Source organism: Microcaecilia unicolor, chromosome 7 (genome assembly GCF_901765095.1).
Source record: "Microcaecilia unicolor chromosome 7, aMicUni1.1, whole genome shotgun sequence".
Lineage (NCBI taxonomy): Eukaryota > Metazoa > Chordata > Amphibia > Gymnophiona > Siphonopidae > Microcaecilia > Microcaecilia unicolor.
Genome location: NC_044037.1, coordinates 172,258,379 through 172,286,137, shown reverse-complemented (window position 1 = coordinate 172,286,137; position 27,759 = coordinate 172,258,379). Strand labels below are relative to the sequence as shown.

Sequence of the window (27,759 nt, the reverse complement as noted above, 5' to 3'; positions counted from 1 at the left end):
AGAGAGATAGAGAGACACTGGATAGAAGGAGGGGGAGAGAGAGACATTAGATGGAAGGATCGGGAGAGAGGGTAGATGGGTGGAAGGATGGGGAGAGAAAGAGGGAAGACACTGGATGGAAGGGTAGGGAAAAAGAAGAGACGCTGGATGGAAGGATGCAGAAAGAAAGAGGGGAGACACTGGAAGGATGAGAAGAGAAAGAGAAGAGCTGCTGGATGGAAAAGGGGTGTGGTGAAAGACTGGAGAATAAGAGGAAGGGGCACGGGGAGAACAAAGTTGAGGAAAAAATGAAAAGCCATAGGTAGATGAAGTAAAAAGAAGGAAATTAAAGAATGGATAGTAAGAATGAATTAAATCTGGACAGAGAGAGAGCGGCAGAAAAATATTGAAGAAAACAAAAAAAAAAAGGAGAGAAAAATGACAAATGGCCAGGAAACCCTGGCAAAAGAGTTAAGAGAAGATGAAGGAAAACAGAATCAAGAAACCGGGAGCAACACAATTAGAAAAAGTAAATGGCCATACAACAAAGGTAAAGAAAATAATTTTATTTTTAATTTAGGATAAAGTAATATGGTAGCTGTGTTAATAAAGTTTCAGAGACCAATACTTCCTTCCTCAGGTCAGGAGAGAATACCTAACAGCATTATACTGACCTGAGGCAGGAGGTTTTGGCCTCTGAAGGTAATTAAAAAGGGTGTTAGGCTATTAAATAAATTATTTTCTGAAATGGCCGTGGGTTTGAGGTGTGCCAGGGGGCGGCCATGTAGAGTGAGTGGAGCCAATGCAGAGTGGGCGGGGCTGTGGGCATGTACTAAAATCTCCCTCTCAAAAATTGGGACCCCTTGGCAACTCTGCCTCAGGTCAGAGATGTTTGTGCTTCCTAGCCTAGACTAAAAAATTACCTCACAGCTTAGGTGGGAAAAAGAAAACTGTCACTCCTGGTACAGCTTTAAAAAAAAAAAGACAATCGCCATCTGCTGGTCAATTAGGAGAAATATATATCATCAGTAAAATAAGTATGAGAAATACATGTCATCAGTAAAATAATACAGTTCATAGGCTTAGAAACCCACTGTTTCATCATATCTACCGTGGAGTTCAACTTTCTACCTAAGAGTCGAAATTTGGCTTTCAGAACCTCCCTCGCACATTTTCCAGTGTCACTGGTACCCACGTGTGAAGACAGGTGGCTCCTCTCCAGCCCTATCTAAGATCCTATCTACGTGACAGGCGAGGTCCGCCTCCTTCACACCAGGCAGACAAGTGACCAGGTGATTCTCACATCCACTAGCCACCTAGCTATCTACATGCCTAATGATCGAAGCACCAACTACAACAGCTGTCCTAACCCTTCCTGCCTGGGCAGAAGTTCTTGGAGACATCCTCAGCGCGAGAGGATAGTGTATCCCCTCGTACATAGGTCCTGGCTACAGGAGTACTTTCTACTTCACCAGGGTGCTGCTCTCCTTCTAGGAGACTTCCCTTCTCCAAGGCAGCACAGGGATGTCCCTGTAGGTCTCCTCTATGTACTTCTCTGTTTCCCTCAGCTTCTCCAAGTCTGCTACTCTAGCCTCAAGAGAACAGACCCACTCTCTGAGAGCTAGGAGCTCTTTGCATTAGGCACACATATCACAGCTCACCAACTGGGAAATAATAATACATGTGACACTCAGTGCAGAAGACTGGCTAGCACCCTTCTCGCTGCTGGATTGCTATCTCCATCTTAGTATTTTTGAGTCTTCCAATAATTTAAAACTTGCTAAGGTATTAAGGATATTAGTCTAATATTTAAAAAAAAGTCTTTAGTTTATATAGACAGGCATAATCGAACGGGAGCGGCCATCTGTAATGATGGCCCCGTTAAGCGGCATACCCGACTGTATTATCGAAACAAGATGGCCGTCCATCTTTCGTTTTGATAATACGGTCGGGGCCGGCCAAATCTCAACATTTGGGCCGCCCTTAGAGATTGCCGGCGTTAGAGATGACCAGCATTGGTTTTCGCCGATAATGGAAACTAGCGCTCCGGGATACAGGTTCAGTAAGGGTAATGTGGCTCACTCGATAATGGAAACTAATGGCGACCATCTCAAACCCGACCAAATCCAAGCCATTTGGTCGTGGGAGGAGCCAGCATTTGTAGTGCACTGCTCCCCCTCACATGCCAGGACACCAACCGGGTACCCTAGGGGGCACTGCAGTGGACATCACAAATCGCTCACAGCTGCATAGCTCCGTTACCTTGGGTGCTAAGCCCCACAAATCCCCCCCAAAACCCACTCCCCACAACTGTACACCACTACCATAGCCCTAAGGGGTGAAGGGGGGCACCTACATGAGGATACAGTGGGTTTTGGGGGGGTTTTGAAGGGCTCACATTTACCACCACAAGTGTAACAGGTGGGGGGGGGGGGGGGGAATGTGCCTGGGTCCGCCTGCCTGAAGTGCACTGCACCCACTAAAAACTGCTCCAGGGACCTGTCTTGGAGCTGGGTATGACATTTGAGGCTAGCATAGAGGCTGGCAAAAAAATGTATTAAAATTTTTTTTTTTAGGGTGGGAGGGTTGGTGACCACTGGGGGGTAAGGGGTGGTGATCCCCGAGTCCCTCCGGTGGTCATCTGGTCAGTTTGGGCACCTTTTCGAGGCTTGGTCGTGAACAAAAAGGGACCAAGTAAAGTCGGCCAAATTCTCGTTAGGGCCGGCCTTCTTTTTTCCATTATCTGTCGAGGCCGGCCATCTATTAACCACGCCCCCATCCCGCCTTCGGTACAATGCCGACACTCCCCCTTGAACTTTGGCCGGCCCTGCGACAGAAAGCAGTTGAAGCCGGCCAAAATCGGCTTTCAATTATACCGATTTGGTCGGCTTTAGGAGAAGGCCGGCCATCTTCCGATTTGTGTGGGAAGATGGCCGGCGTTCTCCTTCAAAAATAAGCAGGATGGTATATTGTGTGATTTATTTAGTGTTTTCTTCTTAGAAAACAATGAAATGTGATTAAAACTCTGTAAGTGCACGCCTCCCTTGTTGTCCTAATTAGAATAACTGACTGTGATTGAAAAGTTGTGCTAGGAGTGGGTGGGAGTTGGAGAAGTGTGGGTGCGATTGAAGACTAAACTAGGTTCTGTTGTGCCTTCTAGAGGCTATCTGTTAATGTTGTAGGCTGTGCTAGAAAGTTCAAACTAACTCAGTAATCAGATTGCCCTTAATAACCTTTGCAAATATTTTACGTCTTCACACCTTAATTAACACTTAATTCAGGTGAGTAGCACTGCTACCTCTCCAGCAGCTAATGTTTGCCGTTTTTTAATTCTGCCTATCAATAATCTACAGTTCCTCCTTTAAACCCTAATCTTTAACTTCCCAAAGCACAGAGCAAAATAATGTTCACTTACCAGAGATATGTCCTCTTCTCTCAGAAAGAAAGTCTATGGTTTCAGTTTTTTAATGATATATATATAACCTATGTGGTGTTTTTGACTCGAAGTGATTTTTAATGAGATACATAATATATAATTGTTGTTTTGACTATAAGGTATTTTTTTATCCATTGGAATCTCTCATTTATTTAATCAATTATTTATTGCAGATACATTATTTTTTTATTGTTTTGGTTTATGTGTATGAGCTTTATCTAATATTTTTGTAAAAACATATTGTTTTAACCTATTTGCATGTGTTTTAATTATATAATGTTAATATTATATAATATCTACAGGTTTTGATTCTCAATTATTGTTTTTTTAGGTGTCTTATCTTTTTGTGTTTTACTTGTTTAGACTCCTGAAGCAGGACTCAAAGCTCATATTGAGTCAAGCTTTTATTGATACAGTAAACTTTTATGTGAGCATATCTGTTTATTTTTCTAAGTTTTGCAACAAAACATATGTTCAGATCACAGATTAGGTTCTTGATAACCTTTTAAAGAGTTAGTAACTACGTTCTTAATGGAAAGCCAGGGCTGGATGTAAACTTACAGCACAGAAGCAGGGGCATTACATGAGTGTTTTATTGTACATATAGGGCCAAATTCTATAAGTAGCGCCTAAAAATCGGTGCTGAAAATTTAACACGCTTATCGTGATTCTGTAAGGAGTATGTGTCCTTTATAGAATTGAGCTTGTCACATAACTGCGCCTAACTAGACACCTGCAATTAAGCCTGCTATGAGCAGGCCTAGTTGTAGGTGCTTACAGATAGATGCGATTTTATATGTGTGTGCATAAAATTTAGGAATGCCCCTGGAACGCTCCTAGTCATGCCCCCAAATAGTTTCGCATATTAGGATTTACACGCAGATTGTTACAGAATACGATATAGTCGTAAATCCTAATTAGGGCCAATTAGTGCTGATAATTGGTTATCACTAATTAACACTGCTGATTGGCTCATTATTCAGTTAAGTTACGTGTGTTAAATTGGGTGCAAATCCAATTTAACGTGTGTAATTCTAGGTGCCATATGTAGAATTTGGACGATAGTCCATTGAATAAAGATACTAGCAGGTGAGACTCTTCATTCATCTGGTGGAAAACCAGGCTGAACCTTAGTCCTGTATCCTTTTATGAGTAATTTTAATAATGCCAGATTGCTTTGCTTTTCTGGAAGGATCTACATCAAAAAAGTGCAAAAGTTTCCTGCATATAGTGTACCTACAGACCCGCAAATTGACAAGAAAATCATCAGAATGGAGCAGGAGAAACTATTCAACATGTTAAAGAAGAATTTGATTGAGGCTGGAGGAGTCATCAGGTAAGAAAAAGAGGAATTCTAGCAGATACAGCATCAAGGGTGCCAACATTTCAAATAATTGGGGATGCCAAATACAATATAATTTACCCCTCCAGGGATACAATGAATGAGCTTTCTCAAAATTTAGGGTGCTCAGCACCCATTGGCACCCACAGAGCTAGCTCCTATGTACAGCATATCAGGACCAATGTATGGAAATAGGTCATAAGTACATAAGTATTGCCATACTGGGAAAGACCAAAGGTCCATCAAGCCCAGCATCCTGTTTCCAACAGTGGCCAATCCAGATCACAAATACCTGGCAAGATCCCAAAAAAGTACAAAACATTTTATACTGCTTATCCCAGAAATAGTGGATTTTCCCCAAGTCCATTTAATAACGGTCTATGGACTTTCCTTTAGGAAGCCGTCCAAACCTTTTTTAAACTCCACTAAGCTAACCGCCTTTACCACATTCTCTGCCAACGAATTCCAGAGTTTAATTACACGTTGAGTGAAGAAACATTTTCTCCGATTCATTTTAAATTTACTACATTGTAGCTTCATCACATTCCCCCTAGTCCTAGTATTTTTGGAAAGCGTGAACAGACGCTTCACATCTACCCGTTCAACTCCACTCATTATTTTATAGACCTCTATCGCATATGGTCTCATTGCATAAAATGGGACCCTGTGCTAAAATAGCATGTCTTGTGTCTTAACAGTAGCCCACATTGATAATTTTCCCTCTCAGTGGACCAAGGTTTTACATCAGTGGATATAGGCACATCACTGTTTATGCCATCACGTTGTTCTGCAGGCAATATATTGTCACTGTTAGAGCCAACATTGACAAAAAAAAAGTGCTAATGTTAGGAAGAATACAATTCTCACTGTGACACAAAAGTATAAGTATTCTTACTGTACATGCATCAGTGAATTCACTGATGTGGTCACAGCAAGTATTATCTACAACAATAGGTACTCAGAATATTGGATACAATCTGTTGTTAAATGCTAGAAAATTATGGGGTTTTGCTCAAGTAAATCTTCAATGAAAATCTCCAATGATATTCCATTCATTACATAAAAAATTAATGTAAAAATAATTTAAAGAACAGGGAAATAATTTAAAGAAAAGGGCCTGTAGCAAAATATGAATAGGAAATGAAGGCATGTCCCCATGTATGGTCTGTTTTGTAAAAGAGACCCAGAAAACAAGTAGCGGTGCTGTCCATTAAGTAAATATCTGTGCTGCAAGGAAATTTTGGTAAGAGCATTGCCTCTTTCCTCTTGGCTCCTTTTGTATTTTTTTCAGAGGCTGAGGCTCTAATCAGAGATTTTAAAAGAGCAGCCGATCTCTAACTGGGTAATAAAAAGGAACTTGAGAAGTAATAGAAAGTGCTATAGTCTACTGCCAGCATTTTCTCAGTGCCAAGTGAATAACGTAACTGGTCTGATTTTACTAAACAAATGGGGGAAATAATTCATTCCCTTCTACAAAGGAATATATTTGCTCCAGTGCTTTACTCCATTTGCACAAGTGACCAGTTGATCCACACCAGAAGAGAAAACTTCATGTATGCCAGTAATTGATGCAGCACTATTATATATTATAACATCTGTACTAAGTAGGGTCTCAGCCTATACTATGTGCCGGTCCAGGTGCAATACAACTAAATTTCTTTCATCTTCTGAACCATGAGGCCAGAAGGCAACTCAGAAGCATTTGGAACAGGGTATCATTCATTCACTACCCTGGAATGACACCAATTGCACACTTTTCTTCAGGGTATATGGATAGTAACCATATTTGCAGAGAGAAAAAAAGAGGACACAAAAATAAAAATGGTTGCTACCTTTGCTAAAGAAATATTTAAACCAGTCTCTGAACTCCTCCCCCCACCCCCCACTACGTACCTTTTAAACAGCAGTTCTTTGCTAGCAACAAGCTAGTGTAACAGAGGGTTTAAGAGAAAGGAAAGAAAAAAAACTTACCCGGGGTCCGGTTTGGGGCCTCCGCGGTTCGGGCTCAAGGAGGGAGGAAAACTGATTGTCGGGTTCGCGGGGGCAGAGGAGGTGAGGTGCCGTGGTTTACGGTTTTGGCTCCCGGGGACGGTCGAGCGAGTCCCCGGGAGAGAAGCCGGCGCTTCCTGGGCTGGTTTTTAGCCCGTTCGGGTTTTTTTTTGCTCCCGGAGACAGTTGAGCATGTCTCCGGGAGAGAAAGGGGCCCGTTGGGTAGGTCCGGGGACGATTGAGCACGTCCCCGGACATGTGACCACAAACCGGGCACTCCCGGTGTCTTCGGGCTCTACTGGGCCGCTTGGGATAGGTGGCGGGAGCGGCAGGAAGGCGGCGGCGCGATGTTTCAAAGAGAAGAGGAGGAGAAGAGGGCCGGCGTGAAAGAAGACGTGCGCGCGCGTGCACGAACCGGCAACGCGATTTTTTTTTTTCTATGAGTAGGCCGAAGCCGGGGCCTAAATTTTGGGCCGGCTTCGGAGCTTTTTTATTTTCGGCTCCGATTTGGCCCCAGGACGACGAGGACCGGAACCGAGGGCAGGGTTCGAGTGAGCAGAAAATCCCGGTACAGGTAAGGGTTTTTTTTTTACCCGAAATTGTAATGTATTTATTTTTTAAATGTGTAAATATGGTTTTTGATTTTTAAAAATTTAGGGATTGGTTCAATTTAAATTTGGTTTGCATATTCGTGATCGGGGAATTTTTCTGGATTTTTGGGGTGGGTTAGTTTTTAAATTTAAATATTTTTAGGGGTTTTTTTTGAGGGGTGCTAGTTTGAAGGGGTTAGGAAAGGGTTAACAAATTGAATTTGATGTAGCAGGTAGAGGGGAAGGTAAAGAAGTTTTTAAGGTAGGTTTAAAATAATTTTGGGATTTTTTGGGGATTTTAGGGGTAAATATTGTGGGGCGGGTATTAGAAAGGGTTAAATTTGAAAAATAAATTCATAGATCAGGAATATAAGTAGTGCTTGGTGGTGGGTGTAAATTTGGGACATTTTGATGGAAATTTTGGGGTTAAATTATTATTTTTAGTAATTCTCCATTAAAGTCTATGGGGAAAAAAAAAGTAAAGTGGGGCTACAGTTGGGCTTCTCTGAATTCCGTTTGCTACTGGAAAAAAAATGGAATTCTGAGGGTGAGTCTGATTGGCTGAGGGGGAGCGGAATTCTGCGCTGGGGTTCCGTTACCTAGGAGACGGTGAGTTGGCTGTGGTCAGAGGAGGCTGAAGACAGCGAGGCGAGAGGGTGTGTGTAAGCAGTGCTGGTGGAGCTTGTGAGAAAGGGGAAGGAATTATAGGAAAATTTAAGAAATAAATGTGGGAGAATGAGAATGTTAAAGGGTGCATGAAGGGTAAGTGAGAGGAATAGGGAAATTGTGAATGTGTACCTAAAGTGTCTGAAAGGGGTGTTCTAAAGGATTGAGAAAAAGAGTGAATGGGGTGTGAACCTGTCAGGGAAGGGGAAAATAGCAGTGGGAAAGGTTTGAGTTGAATGAGGATGCATGAGTTCCTGAAGAGTTGGGTGCGCCTCCTTTATAGATAGGGAACCAGTGATTGAGCTTAGGTTAAAAGGATATAGGGTAAATTAATTTGATTTATTTTAGTGAAACCGGCCACAGTTTTATGGTCCAAAATTTAAAACCATCTAGGACAGGGAAAATTCATATGAGTTTAGGGAGTGAGGGTTTTATTCCTATTTAAGTTTTTAAGAGAGAGGTTTAGGGTGAAGACGAGCTGAAAGAACCGGACATCGGAGGAATCAGTTCCAGGGCCCCTACGCAAGACAGATTTCCAGAGAAAATAATACAAAATTTACAACGACAGTTAAGTGATGTTTGTTCTGTGAAAAAAACCCAATTCTTACAAATACTTACCTGATGAGACGGCTGATCCGTGGTACCTGAAAAAGAAAGAAAGAAAAAGACACAAAGAATCATTTTCTCGCAAGGGAAATCTTACACTTAATAGTTTGAAAGAGTGAAAAGAAACTGTCTATTTTGGTTAAGGAATTTAGAAAAAAAAAACTTTAAAATACTTATCTGATATTCCTTCTGTATGAAGCAAGAGCTCCTGCAGGGAGATAGGAAAGTGACGTAAGAACACTGAGCATTGCTTCAAACAACATAAAGTTGGTTAGGTTTTAGGAGTTCTTTAATGTTACAGTAGTTGATTTTATAATTAAAGCATGTTTTAAATAAATCTTTTAAATTGTTTTACATTATAATTGAGAAGTTGTGTTTTGTTGTCCACAAAAGGGGTAAAATCCTGAATTTAGTTTAAATTCCTCGCTTATCCTTTGAGGGTTAGCGACGAGGTCAGTTTTTGTAGCTTGCCCCACATGCCTGTGAGCTGGTAACTGAGAAGTCGCCACGACTATCAACATCTGGCTTCCCAGTTTCCTGCTCTATTTACGTCATCCACAGGCATAGGTGGGGTATCTCGCTTACACTAGGACTGATACATACTGCTTGCGCTGGCCCCATAGCCTTGCTGTTGATATTTGCAGAATTGTATTGGTCCCAGTCTCTTTTCCAATTTCCTTGTGTCAGCCTCCATTATTATTTTCCAGGTTTGCTTTTCCGTTTCTTCTCTAAATTGTCTTCTTTTTTTCCATCTCTAATCTTTCATTTTATGCTTTTTTTCTCCCCAATTTTTTCTTCTCTGCATTTATGTTTGCCCATTTGATTTTACCTTAATTCTTTCTTTCTCACCCTCTTAGTCTCCACATTTTCACCTCTCATCTCCAGCTTTTCCCATCTCCCCCTCATCCCCTTTCCGGTGCTCTCATTGTCCCTTATGTCTCTCTTCTTCCTCAGTCTTCTATCTCCCTCCCCCATCTTTGACTCACTCCTTAGTCTTTCATTTCCATGCTCTGCACTCATTCTTTCATCCCTTCACCTTCTCCAGCTCCATCCCTGTCTCTTTCCTTCCTTTGCTTCTAGGCCATTCTTCTATCTCTTACCTTCTATCTGTGTTTCACCATTTTTAACCCCATTTCTACCCTCACTCAATCCCTTCCTCTCATTTTAAACTTTCTTCACGCTTCATCCCCTTTCTCTTAATCTTCATTTCACATCCTCCAACCCATCCACACCCCCCCAACATTCTCTGTCAATCACCAAATCCGAGTCATTTTCTGCTCTGTTCCTGTAACCCCTGAGTTCCATCCATTTTCTCCAGGGTTTCTGCTCCACTTAACATTTCTTCTCTGTCCATGTCCATCATTATTCCTTCTGTGTCCCTGTCCCTATTCCTCCCCCATGTTCAGCATCTGCACTGTTTGACCCTGTCACCCCTGTGTGTCTCTATCCCTCCTCATAGCACCCTCTCTTCCCTTTCTCCTGCACCAGGGCCAGCATCTATCCCTCTCTCCCCTGCCCTCTCCCCGCAGTCCAGCATCTCTTTCTTTCTCCCTCTTTCCATCTTTCTCTGCTGACCCCCTTCCCAGCATACCTATCTCTCTTTCTCGTACCTCTAGTTTCTCTCCCCCTCTGTTCCCCATTCCCTCATCTATCTCTCTGTTCTCTCCACACCACCATACCACCCTCTCATCTGATCTCCCTGCCTACTGCCACCCTTGTATTTATAAATCTGTTTCCTTCCTTCCTCCTCTTCCCCCCACATGGGAGCAGCATACTTCCCTCTGGTGTGGTTTGGTCCTCTCCCCCCCCCCCCCCCCCCTCGGTAGTCCTTCAGTCTTCCGATACAATGTACGAGTTACAAATCCCAAGTGAGGAATCAACTCGGTGAGACTAAGACCCATTGCAGATGCACTTTGCCAATAGATGGTTGAATATCCTTGTTTGGTATCGGAGGGGTCATCTCACCATAGAAGGCTGACTTTTGCATCAAACTATGTAAACCAAAAAATATGACTAGCCTTATATGCTTGTCCAAATAGTTTTAGAAAGTAGATGCAAATGAAATAAAATGATCACAGTAGGTGGAAGACTCCTGACATCTACTACCAGGCTGTGTTACTGCTATACTCCTACCAAAAAGAATAATGGAAAAAATTACCAACAACTACATAAATGGAAACAGGGAGCATATGGCTTGATATACTGGACAAGAAGGACATAAAAATGTACGTTGTATAAAAAAAAATCTTCCTATAGATATAAAAGAAACTTACTACATATACTTGAATCACCTTCAAACAAGAGCCACAGGTCAAAACACACAGCATACAGAATCAGACACTATGAGGCTCATTTTCAAAGCACTTAGCCTCCCAAAGTTCCATAGAAACCTATGGAACTTAGCCTCCCAAACTGCTTTGAAAATATGCCTCTATGGGTCATTCATTGGTCAGCCAGATCTTGGAGGATCTCACCTGGGAACAGACTCTAGACTGTATCACGTGCCCAGTACTAGAAAATCCAGTGTTTGTGGTGGAGAAAATGTGAGGATAAATTCCCCACTCAACTTCCTATCTGCGGAAAGTAAGTGATTAAAAATATTTTGCAAGATCAATAACATCTAATGAAGTAGAACAACATAGGATATTTTTGTTGGAGATTTTAATTTACCAAACCCCTACAAATCTTTAAATGTTTCCGAATGGTTAGGAACCAAGGCAACCCTATCTTTGTGACCATCTAGTACAGAGAACTGAAAGAATGTCACAGAAAATAATTATTCTACGGACTACCAATTCCTATTCCTATTAAAGTTTTCTGAGAGTACCAAATAAGAAATGAATTTATTGTCCAGTAGTCGCTTGAGAGCTGTATCTAAAAATTGTTGTTTTCTGTAGATGGTATGTGCAGTTACCTAACCAGCAGGCCCACCAGTACCATGATTTGGAGCCTTCCTGTCTCCCATCTTCCCCCTCCCAATTTCCCTTGCCTTCTGTGGAGGAGGAAGAAGATGTAACAAGGGACGAGAATTCTTTACCCTCCCGGCTTCACCCGCAAGTGGCTGAAAAAATCAGAGAACTGGTATCTCAAGGAATAGAGGAAGTCTATTCAGTGAGGAAGCAGCTGAGGTACAACACATCTTGTCCCTTGGTTGATTTTACTGTATAATTGATGATCACCAGTCTACACATGTACACATTGATTTTTATTCTATAATGTCTTAGAAGTTGTAGCAGAAAATGTTTTCTCCCAGTTTTTTTCTGTTTTTCAGAACAAATGTTGGCCAGTAAGGATGTGCCTGGCCACAAAATATTTGGTTTGTTTTATGGATTTTCACAATTGTTTTCCCAGATTTTTATGTGTTCTTAGTTTGTTTCACACATACTTTTTTAAAAATTTAAAATGAATGTGCACACTTGTTTTTAGGCCCCAAACAAACCCAAGTGTGCGCTAATGAATGAACAACCCTACTGTCCAATCCATATATCTGAGCTTGATTATTATGTAAAATTGTTGCAGAACTCCCAGACTCTAGGGTGGCACAGACTGTGATACCTGTAATCAAATCCTACATAAGCCATGAAAACACTTTGGGTCCTGTTTACTAAGCCACGCTGTAGGCACGCAAATATTTTAGCATGCACTAAAGCTAGAGACATCCATAGGAACATAAACAGGGCCCCTTGTGAGGCAGTTGTTGTTCTCCGTAAAATGAATTGACATTTAACCCTTTTGCCCATTTTCTGCTTAAGTGACAATAAGCTTCCATAAATTCTTGATATACATGGTATACTGGGATAATAATAGCTTGATTTTTGTTCATATGAGCTATTTCAAACTTAACTTATAATGCATTCATTGCTCTGTACTCAGCTCCATTTATCAGATATGACAGTATTGTCAGAACAATGGATTTGACTGTAAAATATATGCATTTGAGAGAACACTGTATGCAACATAAAAATAAAGATGCCCTTTTATTAATGTGCGCTATAGGATTTAGTGCACGCTAAATGCTAAAAAACCCCTTGGTATAAAATGGGCTTAGTATTAGTGTGCATTAAATTCATTAGCACACCTTAGTAAAAGGACCCCAAAAAATGTAAACACACAATACTCATAAACAAAAATTGCAAGGTCTCATGAAAGGATGGAAAAAACATAGAAAACCCATGTCTATTAGTGCTATAAAAATATGTAGTAGTAGTAGATAGGGGGAAGGAAAATCTCATTTTACATGAAAGTTTTCAGATTGTATAGGGTCAAACACAGTAAACAAGGTTCCTCTTATAAGCATGCCCTTGGTATTCAATGAAAATATATAATTGCAAGTGGCATTAATAGTAATGATTTTTACAGTGCTGGATATACCAAATTCTCTTATTCTATCAAATCAATTGAGATAAAGGGACCCTTTTACTAAAGTAGTAGCAGCAGTGGAGGTGATACATCTTTTAACCTAAGTGCATGATCCTACATTTCTTAACATTAAATTTTAGTTGCCAATTTTTGGACCATTCTTCAAGCTTCGCTAGATCCTTCTTCATGTCATCCACTCCCTCCGGGGTGTCCACCCTATTACAGAGTTGGTATCATCCGCAAAGAGACAAACCTTACCAGACAGCCCTTCCGCAATATCACTCACCAAGATGTTAAAAAGAGTCAGCCCTAGGACCGATCCCAGCGGTACACCACTGATAACATCCCTTTCCTCAGAGCAAGCTCCATTTACTGCTACCCTCTGTCTCCTCCCATTTAACTAGTTTTTAACCCAATCAGTCACTTTAGGTCCCATACCGAGGGCATTTAGTTTATTAATCAGTTGCCTGTGTGGAACCGCGTCAAAGGCTTTGCTAAAATCCAAGTACACCACATCTAGCGCCCCTCCCACATCCAATTGTTTGGTCGCCCAGTCGAAGAAGCCAATCAGATTCGTCTGACACAACCTGCCTCTAGTGAAGCCATGCTGCATCAGGTCCTGCAGGCCATTCGATTCAAGAAACCTCACAATCATGCGCTTTAGGAGCATTTCCATTAGTTTACTCACCACTGAGATCAGACTTGACTAGTCTGTAATTCCCAACCTCCTCCTTACTTCCACTCTTATGCAGAGGGACAACATCCACCATCCTCCAGTTCTCCAGGACCACTCCAGATTCTAAGGAATCATTGAAGAGGTCTGACAGCGGAGCCGCAAGAACATCTCAGAGTTCCTTGAGCACCCTCGGATGTATCCCATCAGGTCCCATCGCTTTGTCTACTTTTAGTTTAGATAGCTCCTCACAAATACAGTCTTCCGAGAATCAGTCCCGGTCTACCGTCCATCCATCCGCATTAGCATTTGTTTTCTGCGGTCCTATTCCAGGCCTTTCATCCATGAACACAGAACAGAAGTAATTGTTAAGCAATACAGCTTTATCCTTATCAGCTTCTACATATTCCTTCCCCTCAGCTTTGAGCCTCACAATGCTATTGTGGCACTTCCTCCTGTCACTTGTATGTCTGAAAAATGTTCTTTTGCCCAATTTTACCATGTCGACTATCTTTTCTTTTTTTTTTTTTTTTTATACTTTATTGAAATTTACATTTATGCAAGTACAACATAAACCAGATCTAGACAAAGATACCAAATATCAATCAATCAATCAAACAATTATACATTATATTGACCACAAAAGTGGATCCAAGATCTAGGAAATAAAATGATCAAATCAAGAAAAATAAACAATTCTTATGAGCCGAGAGAGATGACGAAAAATCGCAGCCGAGTAACGCCACAATACAACATTAATGCCTATTACAACATTATTCTTTAGAGGAAATAAAATCTTGCAACATTTTTGAGTCAAAAAAATATATGATGTAGAGTTAATAGAAATAAGACATTTACAGGGAAACCTATGAGGGGCGGGACCAGAGCTTGAGAGACAGAAGGGAAGGCCGAAGGTGTGCCGATCGAAGAACATGCGCTTCGCTGCCGCTGCACGCCGCCTTAACCCCGAGGACGGTACGCTTTTTAAATTTCAGAGGAGGAGGGGGGTTCCTGGTGCTGGGAGGGAGGGAGGACAGGCGGGCGGCCTGATGCTTGTTTGGTGGGAGGGAGGGTGGGAGACTGGCCGAACTGATGCTCGGAGGGAGGGAGCGTGGGCGGACCTGCGACGGCGTGCGTGCCAAGGGAGAGGGCTCTGCGTGCCCTCTCTGGCACGCGTGCCATAGGTTCGCCATCACTGGCATAGACCATAGAAATCTGTCCTTGTTCTAAAATTTATAAAATTGTCATCAAGGCCCCCTGAAAAGCTCCACTCCAGCCCAGCCCATACAAGTCTATTCAGCCACGATCAGGGCACTGTCTGTAGAAGTCTGCCCAGTACTGGCATTGTTTCCCAATTACCGGTGTTGCTACCTAACCGCTGTTAAACTTCTTTGTATCCATTCCTAGATTTAGCCGCAGTACCAGCTATTCAGTGTATAGCTTCACTGGTCTTCAGCTTATGTCATGCTTGCTACATCTAATGGCTCAACCATTCATCATCAGCATAAAAAACCTTCCATTGGCAGTTGACTTACTGTCAATTCATTTAGTAAAGTACAGAAAACAAGATAGCAATCGCTAATTTAATTTACTTAGCTTTAAGCTGCTTTAGACTGCTATATTTCAAGGTCCATTTGAAATGTAAAATGTCCGAGCCGTCGTCAATTGCCAGAAACCAACCATGGCCACAGTTTTGTCCAACTGCATCAGGGTTTAATGGCAAAATTCTAAATATAAAAATAAATAATTCAGCTACGGAAAACAAAACAACATAATAATATAGCAATGTCTTCTTACACATTCCAAATGCTCGATCGATCTCTGTACAACTCCTGTTACCAACTAAGATGGCACCTCCCTTAAATGTCCTGACGTCAGACGCTTTCAGCATATTTGCCAATCAAAACCCAGCACCACTGTGAAGATCAAAGAAATCAAAAAAAATCCAACAAGATCAAAAAGTCAGAAACAAATAGCACCACTCGAGCATCTAGGAATGTGTAAGAAGACATTGCTATATTATTATGTTGTTTTGGTTTCTGTAGGTGAATTAATTATATATTTTTTGTATTTAGAATTTTGCCACTAAACCCAGATGCAGTTGGACGAAACGGTGGCCAAAATTGGTTTCTGGCAATTGAAGACAGCTCGGATACTTTACATCTCAAATGGACCTTGAAATATAGCAATCTAAAGTAGCTTAAAACTAAGTAAATTATATTAGATTGCTGTCTTCATTTCTGTATTTTACTAAAGGAATTGACAGCAAGTCAACTGCCAGTGGAAGCTTTTTTTTTTTTTTTTGTTTGAACAATTTTATTGTTGTGAATGACAAACAATATAACAATTGAGCAATTAAACAAGTGTTCCACGTTATCTCTCCCTCTCCCATCACAGATATCGACATGTTCTTATTACAGATTCAATGACTTCCTGTCTTAGTATTCCCCTTGTAGAGGGACCGCATAATGTCTACAAACACAATCTATATTCAGTAGAAACACAATTCCGTAGATAAACAACAATAAGGTACCTACTACATAATCCTCCTTTCCTCCCCAAACCCCCTCTCCGGCTGTAACTTCCCCCCTCCCTCCCCACCCTAGCCCTCCCTTTCCCCCCTCCCCCTCATCTTCCCAACCACCCCCCCTCCCTTCTTCCCCTACTCAGCCTGGAAGATCTGTATCGCAATTCTAATGGAAAGTTCACTTTGCATTAAGAAGCAGACTCCGGCCTCTTGGGCTCAGAATACGTAAGTAAGGGCCCCAAAGAGCCAAAAATGCAATCCTCTTTTTCTGTGAGAATCTAATCTCATTAGCCTCCCAGGAAATCAGCTGATGCAACTGATTCCTCCAGTGCCAGTAGGCCGGAGGGTCTTTGACCGTCCAGTATTGTAGTATGCATTTCCTTGCCAACAAACACATCTTGCGAATTAACAATACTTCAAAGCGATTCTGTCCTCTAAAGGACTCTGGCAGATCTAAAATTAATTGTTCAACTGTTCCCCGGGTCCTGACTCCCAGTCTCCTTTCCCAAAAGCCTCTAACCTGAGTCCAGAATCTTTTCACTCTAGAGCAACTCCAAAACATATGTAAAAACGTACCTGGGCTCGTTCCACATTTAGTACAATTTGAGCCGTTACCTCCTCCCATGTGTATTAGTTGTGTCATTGCTACATACCCTCTATGGATGCATCGGTATGCACATTCTCTCAAACGAGCATCCGTGACTAAAGCAGGTATGCGAGCCACTATTCTCGGCACGTCCCAGGCCCCCAGTTCAAAGCCCAATTCTTTTTCCCATGCTTTTTTCAGTGATCCATACTCCCTAGGGGGTTGCCATCTTTGTAATGCTTTACAGAGTAAAGAGACCGTAACTTCTCCCTCGCCCATTGAATGAAAAAACTCTCGTAACTTACCCCCCACCTGTCTGGTCAAGGAAGACTCCGGTAATGATGCCATATAGTGTTGTATTTGTCTTATAGCAAACCTATTACCCCAGGAATCTCCCACTCTACGTAATATTTCTTCAGTTAGCAGGGGCCGCCCATCTCCATCCAACAGATCTCCCAAACATATAATTCCTTGTCTCTCCCAATCTACAAAATATCGACTTGACATCCCTGGTAGAAATTCGCAATTCCCACAGATTGTAAGTTGATCTGACACTGTTGGATCTCCCCCAAACTGTCGCACCAGTTTCCTCCATGCCTCCCTTAGCGGGCGCACCAACACACTTCTACGCAATTCCTCCGGCAGTGTACTTATTTTATGGTGTAGCAATGAAAACAATTTGTAAGATCCCAAATATGCCTTCTCCATCGCTATAGGAGTATAGCGTTGTGTTCCTAAAAACCAATCTCTTAAATGGCGCAGCTGACATGCCTGATTATATAATGTCAAATTCGGCATTCCCACTCCACCCAACCTCCAGTTACCGACTAAGTAAGAAAATCGGACTCTTGGTTTCTTTCCCTTCCAGCAAAACTTAGAAGCCAGTGAATAAAATTTTTGCAAATCCTTCTTGCACAACCAAATTGGCAGCGTCTGCAACACATAAAGCCACCTAGGGAACAGTACCATTTTAATCAGATTGATTCTTCCCAACAGCGATAACGGTAAATCCATCCAGCCTTGTAAAACGTTTCGTGTCTCCTGCAACAACCAAGTAGTATTAAGAGCATATAAACGAGAGGTGTCCATGGGCAGCAGAATTCCCAAATATTTAAAAGAATCGTGCGCCTGCCTCAAAGGGAACTCTCCTCTCCATGCTCTCCATATCTCCTCCGAAGAGGCCAAGGCTTCTGATTTCTCACGATTCAACCGAAAACCCGCATAGTCTCCATACTCTGAGAAGACCTCCAACAATGCATCCAAAGATTCCTGCGGGTTCGTCAAATGAACTAAAATATCATCAGCAAATGCTGCCACTTTGAACACCTCTCCTCCTATCTGCATGCCAGCTATATCCGGCTGCTCCATTATGTCTCTCAGTAGAGGATCTAACGTGAGTACAAACAAAAGAGGTGATAGGGGGCAACCCTGCCGTGTTCCTCTGGCTATGTCAAAATCTGATGTTACAATCCCATTCACCGAGATTCGGGCTCTCGGATTCGAATACAAAGCTTTTATTCCTGACACAAATCTACCTGAAAATCCATATTTCCGAAGGACCGCATACAAGAATTCCCAATGGACCCTATCAAAAGCTTTTTCCGCGTCAAAGCTTATTAAGAGTGATTTTTTGTTCTCTCTATTGCTGGCTTCCATAGATGTCAGGATTTTACGGACATTTTTAGCAATTGTTCTGTCCTTTACAAATCCTACTTGGGTATCCTGAATTAAGTTGGGTAGTATGTTTGCTAGTCTATTTGCCATGATCTTAGCTAGTAATTTAATCTCAAAATTTAAGAGTGAGATCGGCCGGTATGATGTCGCCAATTCCGGATCTTTCCCTTTCTTAGGAATTACAACAATACATGCGGTGTTCAGTTCTGGGGGCACCTGTTCTCGCTCCACCAATACATTAAACATTAAGGTTAAAGGCTCTATTATCTCCTCTCCCATTAGTTTGTAAAATTCCGCCCTATAACCATCTATTCCAGGGGTTTTCATCAACTGACTTTGTTTAATGGCCCATGCTACCTCGTCTGTCGTAATTAGGCTATTAAGCCTCTGTTCTTCTTGCGAGGTGAGACTCGGCAACTCCATCTGTTCTAAGTAAGAGTCCCCCGATAGGCCTTTATCTATTGGGCTCTCATACAGCTTCCTATAATAGTCATAAAAAACCTCGCTAATGCCTTGGTCTGTGGAGATTCGCTTATTTAGCTCATTTTTCATAGTCAGTATCCTAGTTTTCCCCTGTTTATTCGCAATTAAACGCGCCATTAATCTCCCTCCTTTATTGCCATATTTGTATAACTGATATTTATAATAATTTTGCGTTTTCACGTTTTTTTGATGAAGAAGTTCATTTAATGCCGTCTGTACAGATAATAAATGTTGTTTATTCTCCAGAGAGGGTTGTCGACCATAACTTCTCCTCGCCTTACATACTAATTGGCTCAATCTCAATATTTCTTGTATCCTGGCCTTACGCTTATGGGCCATATAGCTGATGATTTCCCCTCTAAACACCGCTTTAGCCGCTTCCCAATAGAGGATCGGGCGATTCGCATATGGCTCATTATGTAGCTTATATTCGTTCCAACAACGAATCATGGATGCTTTAAACACTGGGTCTCGATAAAGTTCCACAGGGAATGTCCATCTATTGCTTTTTGCCCTCTCCTCTTTGGGTAACCAGCACATTTCCACCCATGCATGGTCTGAAATTACTGTGGCTCCTATAACTGCACTTGGCACTGAACCAAAAAGCTGTTCCGAAACTAATAGATAATCGATTCGTGCTTGTGTATCGTGTGCTCTTGAAAGATGCGTATAATCTCTCCCTTGTGGTTCGAGAGTTCGCCAAACGTCTACCAGGCCTATCTGTCGACATAGATTGGGCAGCCCCCGATTTTCCTGTCTAGGCATCTGTCTCCGTGGCCCAGTACAATCTATCTGTGGGTCCATTACTGTGTTAAAATCTCCACCAAGTATTATGGGTAGAGGGCTCTGCTGTAGTAATTTCAGTGTTATCATCTTATAAAACCTCCTATCGTAGTGGTTCGGGGCATATATATTCCCAAACAGCACTGTCTGTCGATTTATAGTAGCTGCACAAATCAGAAATCTCCCCCCCGGGTCTATATATCAGGTCTCCAATTTATCTACAATCCCTTTTCTGAACAAGATGGCAACCCCTCCTTTCTTTCCCTTTGGCTGCTGCTGAGATGCACTCTCCCACCCACCAAGTGCGCAACTTCGCATGTTCCACATCTGATAAGTGGGTTTCCTGCAATAAAGCTATATCTATTTTGTGTCGCTGTAAATGCTGCAAGATTGTAGAACGTTTAATGGGGGAGGAGATTCCTCCTACATTCCATGTAACAACTTTCAGTGGACCCTCTTCCTATTGGACTCCTTTCTTTGTGACCTATATCTTCTTTGTTTGAAAGAGGGGTGTCCCAGCCACCACCCCCCTCCCAGTTCCAAAGTGTGCCATTGAATTCCCTTCCAGATCTTCATACTTTGTGTCCTCCAGACCTTTACAATTCCCCCCCCCTGAATCCCCCCTCCCTCCACCCCACTACCCCTACCCCTCTTAGCTAACCCTAATCCCTCTTGTGTCTTCCCCCAGCCCCAATACAGGACCATGACGTATAACGTCCCTTACCCCCTCCCTCATTTAAATCAAACCCCCTCGTCCTTATAGCAACAACATAAAATAAAATTATTAGCAATGGTATCGAAAATCAAAATTCTGCATTTGTTCAGTTTTTATACATCAACATCTCTATTTTGTAACCTTTCACTTGTCTCATCTGCTTGTTAGGCTGTGTCTATTTCTTCAGAATCCTTAAGGACCTAGCATCTCTAATAAGTGTGTCTTGTCTCTCAGCTTCTGGTCCAGCCTATATGTCCCCAGACTTTCTGTTACTTTGCAGGTTCTTATCAACGGCAGCCCATAATAGTTGTATTTTAATGGTTCAGTTGCTTCACCGCTGCTTGCCTGTTTCCTCTTAATGTCAAAATCAGTGGTTAATAGGCAAAGTGTTGTCATTGCAATAAACAGTAATAACCCATACTCAACGTAACATGTTGTAATCCATATTCATTCCAACCTTATAACTGTCCGCTCTGTATCCATCTTATTCTCAAGCCTTTTGGCTCTCTTATAATCAACGATTCTCAATAGCACTCAAAAAGGCCTATACTTTATCCACTGAAGTGAAGATTTTTGTCTCCGCCTGGTAGGTGACTCGTAATTTTGCTGGGTATTGCAGGACGAAACAAATTTTCTTTTCAAATAGCTGTGTACAAATCGGGGAAAACTTCCTCCTTTGCAACGCCACAGCCGCCAAATAATCCTGGAAGCACAAGATTTTCCAGTCTGTATATCCCCAGACTTCCTATTACTTTGCAGGTTCTTATCAACGGCAGCCCATAGTAGTTTGTATTTTGATGGTTCAGTTGCTTCACCGCTGCTTGTCTGTTTCCTCTTAATATCGAAATCAGTGGTTAATAGGCAAAGTGCTGTCATTGCAATAAACAGTAATAACCCATACTTAACGTAACATGTTGTAATCCATTTTCATTCCAACCTTATAACTATCCGCTCTGTATCCATCTTATTCTCAAGCCTTTGGCTCTCTTATAATCAACGATTCTCAATAGCACTCAAAAAAGGCCTGTGCTTTATCTACTGAAGTGAAGATTTTTGTCTCCGCCTGGTAGGTGACTCGCAATTTTGCTGGGTATTGCAGGGCAAAACGAATTTTCTTTTCAAATAGTTGTGTACAAATCGGGGGAAAACTTCCTCCTTTGCAACGCCACAGCCGCCGAATAATCCTGGAAGCACAAAATTTTTTTATTTTCATAGTGCAGTTCTTGATCTTTCCGCAGAGCCTGCAGTATAGCTTCCTTATGTGCAGAATTTAACAGTCGGCAGATCACCACACGCGACCCCCCCGCTTTCTGAGCGTCTGGGTCCCACCCGGTGCGCCCTCTCCACTTGAAGGGCTCCCATATCTGCAGGTATTTGTATTTGTTCAATTAGCCAGTTTTCTATAAAAGCTCTCAGATTAGTTGTTCCTAGTTCCTCGGGAAGCCCAACAAATCTCAAATTGTTTCTGCGCGATCTGTTTTCAAGATCTTCCAGCTTTTCTTCATATGCTTCTAATTGGGCTCTGAGTTTTACATTTTCTGCCTCCATTTTCAGTACTGTATCTTCCAAGGCCCCCTGGCGTTGTTGAAACTCTGCTAGGTCTTTATTTAATTGTCCTAAATTCTCTTGGACTAAATCTAGTTTGCTGTCAATAGGAGCTAATCGCCGGTCTAGCAGCGGCTCCATAGCATTCGTTACCTCCGCCACCACCTCCGCTACCCAAGCCGAACTCACTGTGTGCGCCGGCGGGCTTGGCGGGGCCGCCATTTTGTCCTCTCCAACACGTGTTTTATCTTTAGCGTTTCGAGCGCTTTTCGCTGCCATAATATCACGTTTGATCAGGCAGTGGTGTACCTCTTGATTTCCGATTCCAGATTTATAAGGTTGGGGGGTTGCTGCTGCTTAAATCGCCAGGTTTTGAGGGTTTATCGGGCAAGCTGACAGGAGCGGGATATTCAGCAACCGCTCCTGTTCATGACGTCACGTCCTCTCCCAGTGGAAGCTTTTTTTTTATGCCGATGATAAGTGGTTGAGCCATTATATGGTATACTAGCTTTTAAAGAGAGAAGTTTCCTAGAAGCTCTTTGAGGCTTTTTCCTTCCCTGTCATTTTATATACAGTATTGCTGTGTGATGATTTCTGTTTTCTAAGAACAATAATTTTTTTGGATGTTAGTTGGCAGCTATCAGTTCTCACCTCACAATATTGTGTAGTTGATGCTTGCTACATCTAGCATCTTTGTCTTAGGCGACATAGGCTTCAGCTAAATGGCACTATTTCTGCATTTCCCAGTGGCTTCCTGAGGAGGGGTAGTATCTGCCAGTATGTGGCATTTTTCATAGTAGGAGACAAAGAACAGCGAAGATGACCAAAAATATCAAAATAGAAGACGCTTCAGTTGAAAATCCAATAAAACAATTTAATGAGCTTTAAGAGAATAAATAAAAAAGTCGGTGAGCAAGACTCAACGCAGCTGTGTTTCGGCCTATCAGGCCTGCATCAGGAGTCTTTCTGCTATCGAAAAGGTCACTATTTGGATCTTTCACCTTATTATCTGATTAATTTAGCTTCGTTTTCTCTAGATTGAAGTTATGGTTGTTTTGTAGCGTCGCTACAGCAGCTTCTTGAATTTCTCTCGTCTGGCGTCTGACAGCTCTTAGAGATGATTAGTGACTGATTGACTTGGGTGCAATTCGAGTCTGTTTCTTGGCAATGAGAAGTGACGTGTGGATTGCCTGCCCTCTCCTGTGATAGACCTTGCTTCTGCTCACAACCCTTCTCCCATAAGGTTGGACTGGCTGTCCAATCCAGGGGTTTGGCTCTTCTATTCTTGCCACCAGTGATCCTAAGACTCAATGTGAGGCATTCTTCTCTTGCATTTTTGGTCAGGTACTTCAGTTATTAGCTGAGCCAGGTAATAGGTAGGTTCCTGGTTTGTGATTTCAGAGTAGTATGTGTTTTTTTTCATATCCCCCCTCCTTTGTTATGGGGATAAGGAGAGTTTTCCTTGCAGTTTTTGTGCTCCTTATTGCTCAAAGTTTTGCATTCTCGAGCAGGAGCCTTGTTGGGACTATACATGTCTGCTGCAAGATGTATTTTTGAATTTTGCTTCAAGATGTATTTTTGAATTTTGGTAATGTCCTTTTCTTACCTTGGGGCACTGCTTCTCTGTAGCCATAGTTATTTTTTTCTTGGCAGCCTGACATCTTATGAGCTGCAGACCTTTCCTTGCCATGTCTGCTGTGTTCAACTGTATGGCGTGGCAAGAGTACTCGGTTCCTTAGCATGGCTTCAGCTTCAAGCCTGATGACTTGCTCCTCTCCCTGTAGGTGATTTCTTTTTCTTCTCTCATATATCTCACCAGCTATCCATTGTAGAGAAGTTTAGCTATTGCTGTGGTGCTCTATAGAATGTGCTCTCCTTTCAGCTTCCTTCCACAGTTTGCTAACTTTCTTGTGGCTTTAACTCTTACTGACAACATGCAGTGTATTGCTGTCTCTTTGGCTTCTTTCCAACATCTTGCTTATGGAACAAAAAGTTTCATTTCTTGTCCATCCTGTTCCTTTCTCCTTTAAGGCACAGTAAGCATTTCCTCTTCATATTGGGATATCTTCTAGACCATTTCAGTTCCAGTGCCTTTTGCACCCAGTCAGAACTCAGCATCCTGCCATGGTGTTCATTTAGGGTCCTGTGTAGACTCTGGACTCTAAGTTTTTTAGGCCTCCTTTAAGTTCTCCTTGCAGAGGGATTTTTCTTCTGCGTTTTTGGTCTCATTCTTCTTGTCCCACCCCTTTTGGGCACTGCTTTGCTACATCCCACTGGTCTGGATAACAAGGAAGGATAAATTATTCTTACCTGATGATTTTCTTTCCTTTAGTCTTACAAGACTGGTTCAGAAACCCACCCCAAGCAAATTTTTTTTTTTTTTTTTGTCCAGGACGGATTCAGTATTTCTTTAGTCTGCTGGGTCTCACAGCCTCTCATTTCAGTAGACCAGCTGTATATTAGTTGAAGTTCGATCTGCTCCATCTCTCTTGCCTTTGGGCTTATTGTTAAACCACCCCAGACTCAGTGGCGTGTGGCATGTCAGTAAAGATTTAATCTGCTCAGTCACACATACCTCCTGACTTGGAAGTGCTACATGTCAGTAGAGGTTCGGTTTACTCAGTGTCACCCTCCTTCTGTCTCAGTGAAAGTTCGGGTCATTCAGTGAGGGTCAATATACTCAGTCTCACACTCCTCCTGACTCAGTGGTTATACTGAATATCTGTGAGTTTCAGTCTGCTGCATCTCAGGCACCTCCTGGCTTAGTAGAAGATGCTGCCTGTCAGTTGAGGTTCAATGTAATCGGTGTTGAATATCTCGTCTCAGTGAAAGTGCTGAGTGTCAGTTGAGATTCAACCTGCTTAGTCTCACACACCTCTTGACTTTAACCTCAACTGCAAGTCAGTTGAGGTTGAAGCTGCTCTGTCTCAGGAGCCTCCTGACTCACGTGCTACATATCATTTGAGGTTCCCTCTATCCTGTCTCACACACCTCCTGACTGTGGAACTCCTACATGTTGGTTGAGGTTCTACCTACCTTATTGGTGTGGCTATGCATTCATTGTGCATTGTGATGTGGAAGGGTTCCTACTGATTGGCACCATGGCTTGGTTAGTCAATTACTGATCATTTGTTCCTCAACTAGTTAATAGGCAGGTTATAAATGATATAAATAAATAAAATAAAATTCCAGAGCTGCATGAAACCCTTAGAGGGCAACTCACAAAGAACTACTTTCTTTCTCTGTCTCCATCCTGCTGGTCGACAGACACAACTGTTCCCACTGGTCTAGTAGGACTAAAGGAAAGAAATTATCAGTTAAGACATAATTTTTCCTAATAACCAATTATTGATGTTAATAGGCATCAATTAGGATTTGCACGTGCATCTGACTGTGTGCTATTCTATAACACTTGATCTTCAAATCCCATAGCACACAACTCAAAAGGGAGCATGGCCATGGGATGAGCATGGGTGTGTCAGGGGAGTTCTGAAAAGTTGCGTACGTTGTCACAGAATAATGAGTCAGTGCACTCAACTTGACTACCAGCATTAACAGCAAGTTTAATCAGGCATATGTCTGGCGCTCAAAGTTAGGGTACAGGAACCAGCACTAAGTGTGATTGTATAAAGGGCATATCTCCTTTATAGAACTGCGTGTAGCGCCAGTTTTTTCTGGCACCCATTTTTGAGTGTCATTTATAGAATCTGGCCCTAAGTGCTCCCATGTTAAGTCTGAGTTATCCAGTTAGTGTGCAGTAATCATAACACACTAGCTGGATAGTGCAGGAATATGCCTACTCTCTCCTCAAAACACACCCCCTCCAAAAATATCTTTTAAAAATAGTTAATGCACAGTTAATGTGCAACAACAGGGCAATTACTACAATACGCTTTAAATGGGATCTCACTTTATTGCTGTTTCTTCCCATTCTCACTTCACAGAAAGTTTGTGGAACAGGAACTGTTCAGACCAGATGATGTCCCAGAAAGACACAACCTTTCCTACTTCCCAACCGTCAATGATATCAAGAACCATATCCACGAGGTGCAGAAAGCATTGGGAAGTGGGGATGTAGAATATGACTCTGAACCTGTCCCTTCAATGGGTAAGATGGGAGCCCTCTTCTCTTACTTGTACAATATGTTCAGAGTCCAATAGTTTTAAAATATCATCTTGTTTTGGGCCCATTTGAAGTACTTAATTTGAAGTGTTTTACTGCATATATTTAATCCTTCTGATTTTCAATTATAACCAGAAAATCCTGATAATCTGCTCCTTTCCCCAACCCCAATGAGTTTAGATTTTCCAGTTATAACAGAAAATCCCCCCAAATCACCATTGCCTGCAGCACTCCAATATCGCCATCTGGCTGCTGCTATCATGGCTGGATGATGTCATCAGAGCAGGCCCTTGACCAGTCAGCACCCATGTGGATGGGGTTAGCAACCAAGACAGGAGGAAGCTGGAACATTGGCTCATACATCGTTTATCATTTATTAATTTCCTATACCGTATCAATGTGCCAAGCAAGTCAGAACGGTTTACAATACATTGAAAAGATTAAACACAATAAGAAAAGAAAGCCATAAAATCATACGACAGATTCCATTCATAATCATTCGTACAAGGTACATAAAACGACCCAGAGAACAAACAAACCATTCACACAAAATAAAAGTAACAGATATTTTAATTTCTGGTATTTAAACAAGTCCAGAGAAGCTGGAAGAAAAGTTTTTAGTGCAGAACAAAAAAGAGTATAAAGATTTTTCCGACCGAATTGGTTGGGAAAGTGAATTCCATAGAGCTGGTGCCAGAAAGTAAAAGCTGAATTTCTAGTAGATTCTCATCTGGCTTTAGAGGGAGAGGATATGACTAGCCTGTTGTCAGTCAAAGAGCACAGAGTGCAAGCTGGGGTATATGGAATGATTAAGGACGTCAGGTAGGTGGGGGTAACAGTATGTTAGGCTTTGTGTGTCAGTGTAAGAACTCTGAACTTTATTCTGTATTCTTTAGGGAGAGGGGAGACTCTGTCATCTCTAGAAGCCTAAGCTCAATCTATATAATGGGGTGAGTTACCTAGGTTGTTCGGTTGAGAGTCAGAAATTAATAAGGTACTCAAAGAATCAATTACTTCAAGCAAGTATTTTTATTTTAAAGAGGAAAAGGCCTCGAGAAACCCCTTGACAGCTAAAAAAGTCAAACCTGGGGTTGGACTTCCACATCATCGGCCCAAAAACCTCTATACGCAGACTTCATTGGCTAAAGAGTTTTAGAACAAAACTTAGCTCAAGGACGAGTCAGTCACTGTACTCCCTTGTTGTGATCAACGGCGGCCAGCGTTTCGAATTTGCGGTTTCTTCTTCAGGATCACTGGACAAATTTCCGCTCGATCTTTACGACGGATATCCGCGGTAAAGATCGAGCGGAAATTTGTCCCAGTGATCCTGAAGAAGAACCGCGAATTCGAAATGCTGGTCGCCGTTGATCACTGTCTTAACCAACAAGGGAGCACAGAGACTGACTTGTCCTTGAGCTAAGTTTTGTTCTAATACTCTTTAGCCAATAAAGTCTGCGCATAGAGGTTTTTGGGCCGATGATGAGGAAGTCCAACCCCAGTTTTGGCTTTTTTAGCTGTCAAGGGGTTTCCGAGGTCCTTTTCCTCTTTAAGATAAGAGTACTTGCTTGAAGTAATGATTCTTTGAATATCTAGAAGCCTGACAAAGAAATACGGGCAGCAGTGTTTCTGTATTGTCTGTAAATGCTTCAGATTCGCCTTATTGCAATAATCATATTGAGTTTT

The 27,759-nt window shown here is 42.0% G+C and overlaps 1 protein-coding gene across 2 annotated transcripts in view; it reads left to right on the top strand.

Moving 5' to 3' along the window:
* The window catches only part of CARF (calcium responsive transcription factor), a 194,502-nt gene that overhangs the window by 133,174 nt on the left and 33,569 nt on the right, over positions 1-27,759 (top strand). For both annotated transcript variants that reach the window (XM_030210699.1, XM_030210698.1), the window contains exons 9-11: positions 4,608-4,751; positions 11,506-11,736; positions 25,898-26,060. In XM_030210699.1, the coding sequence (XP_030066559.1) occupies positions 4,608-4,751; positions 11,506-11,736; positions 25,898-26,060 (538 nt within the window). The remainder of the gene's footprint in view (positions 1-4,607; positions 4,752-11,505; positions 11,737-25,897; positions 26,061-27,759) is intronic.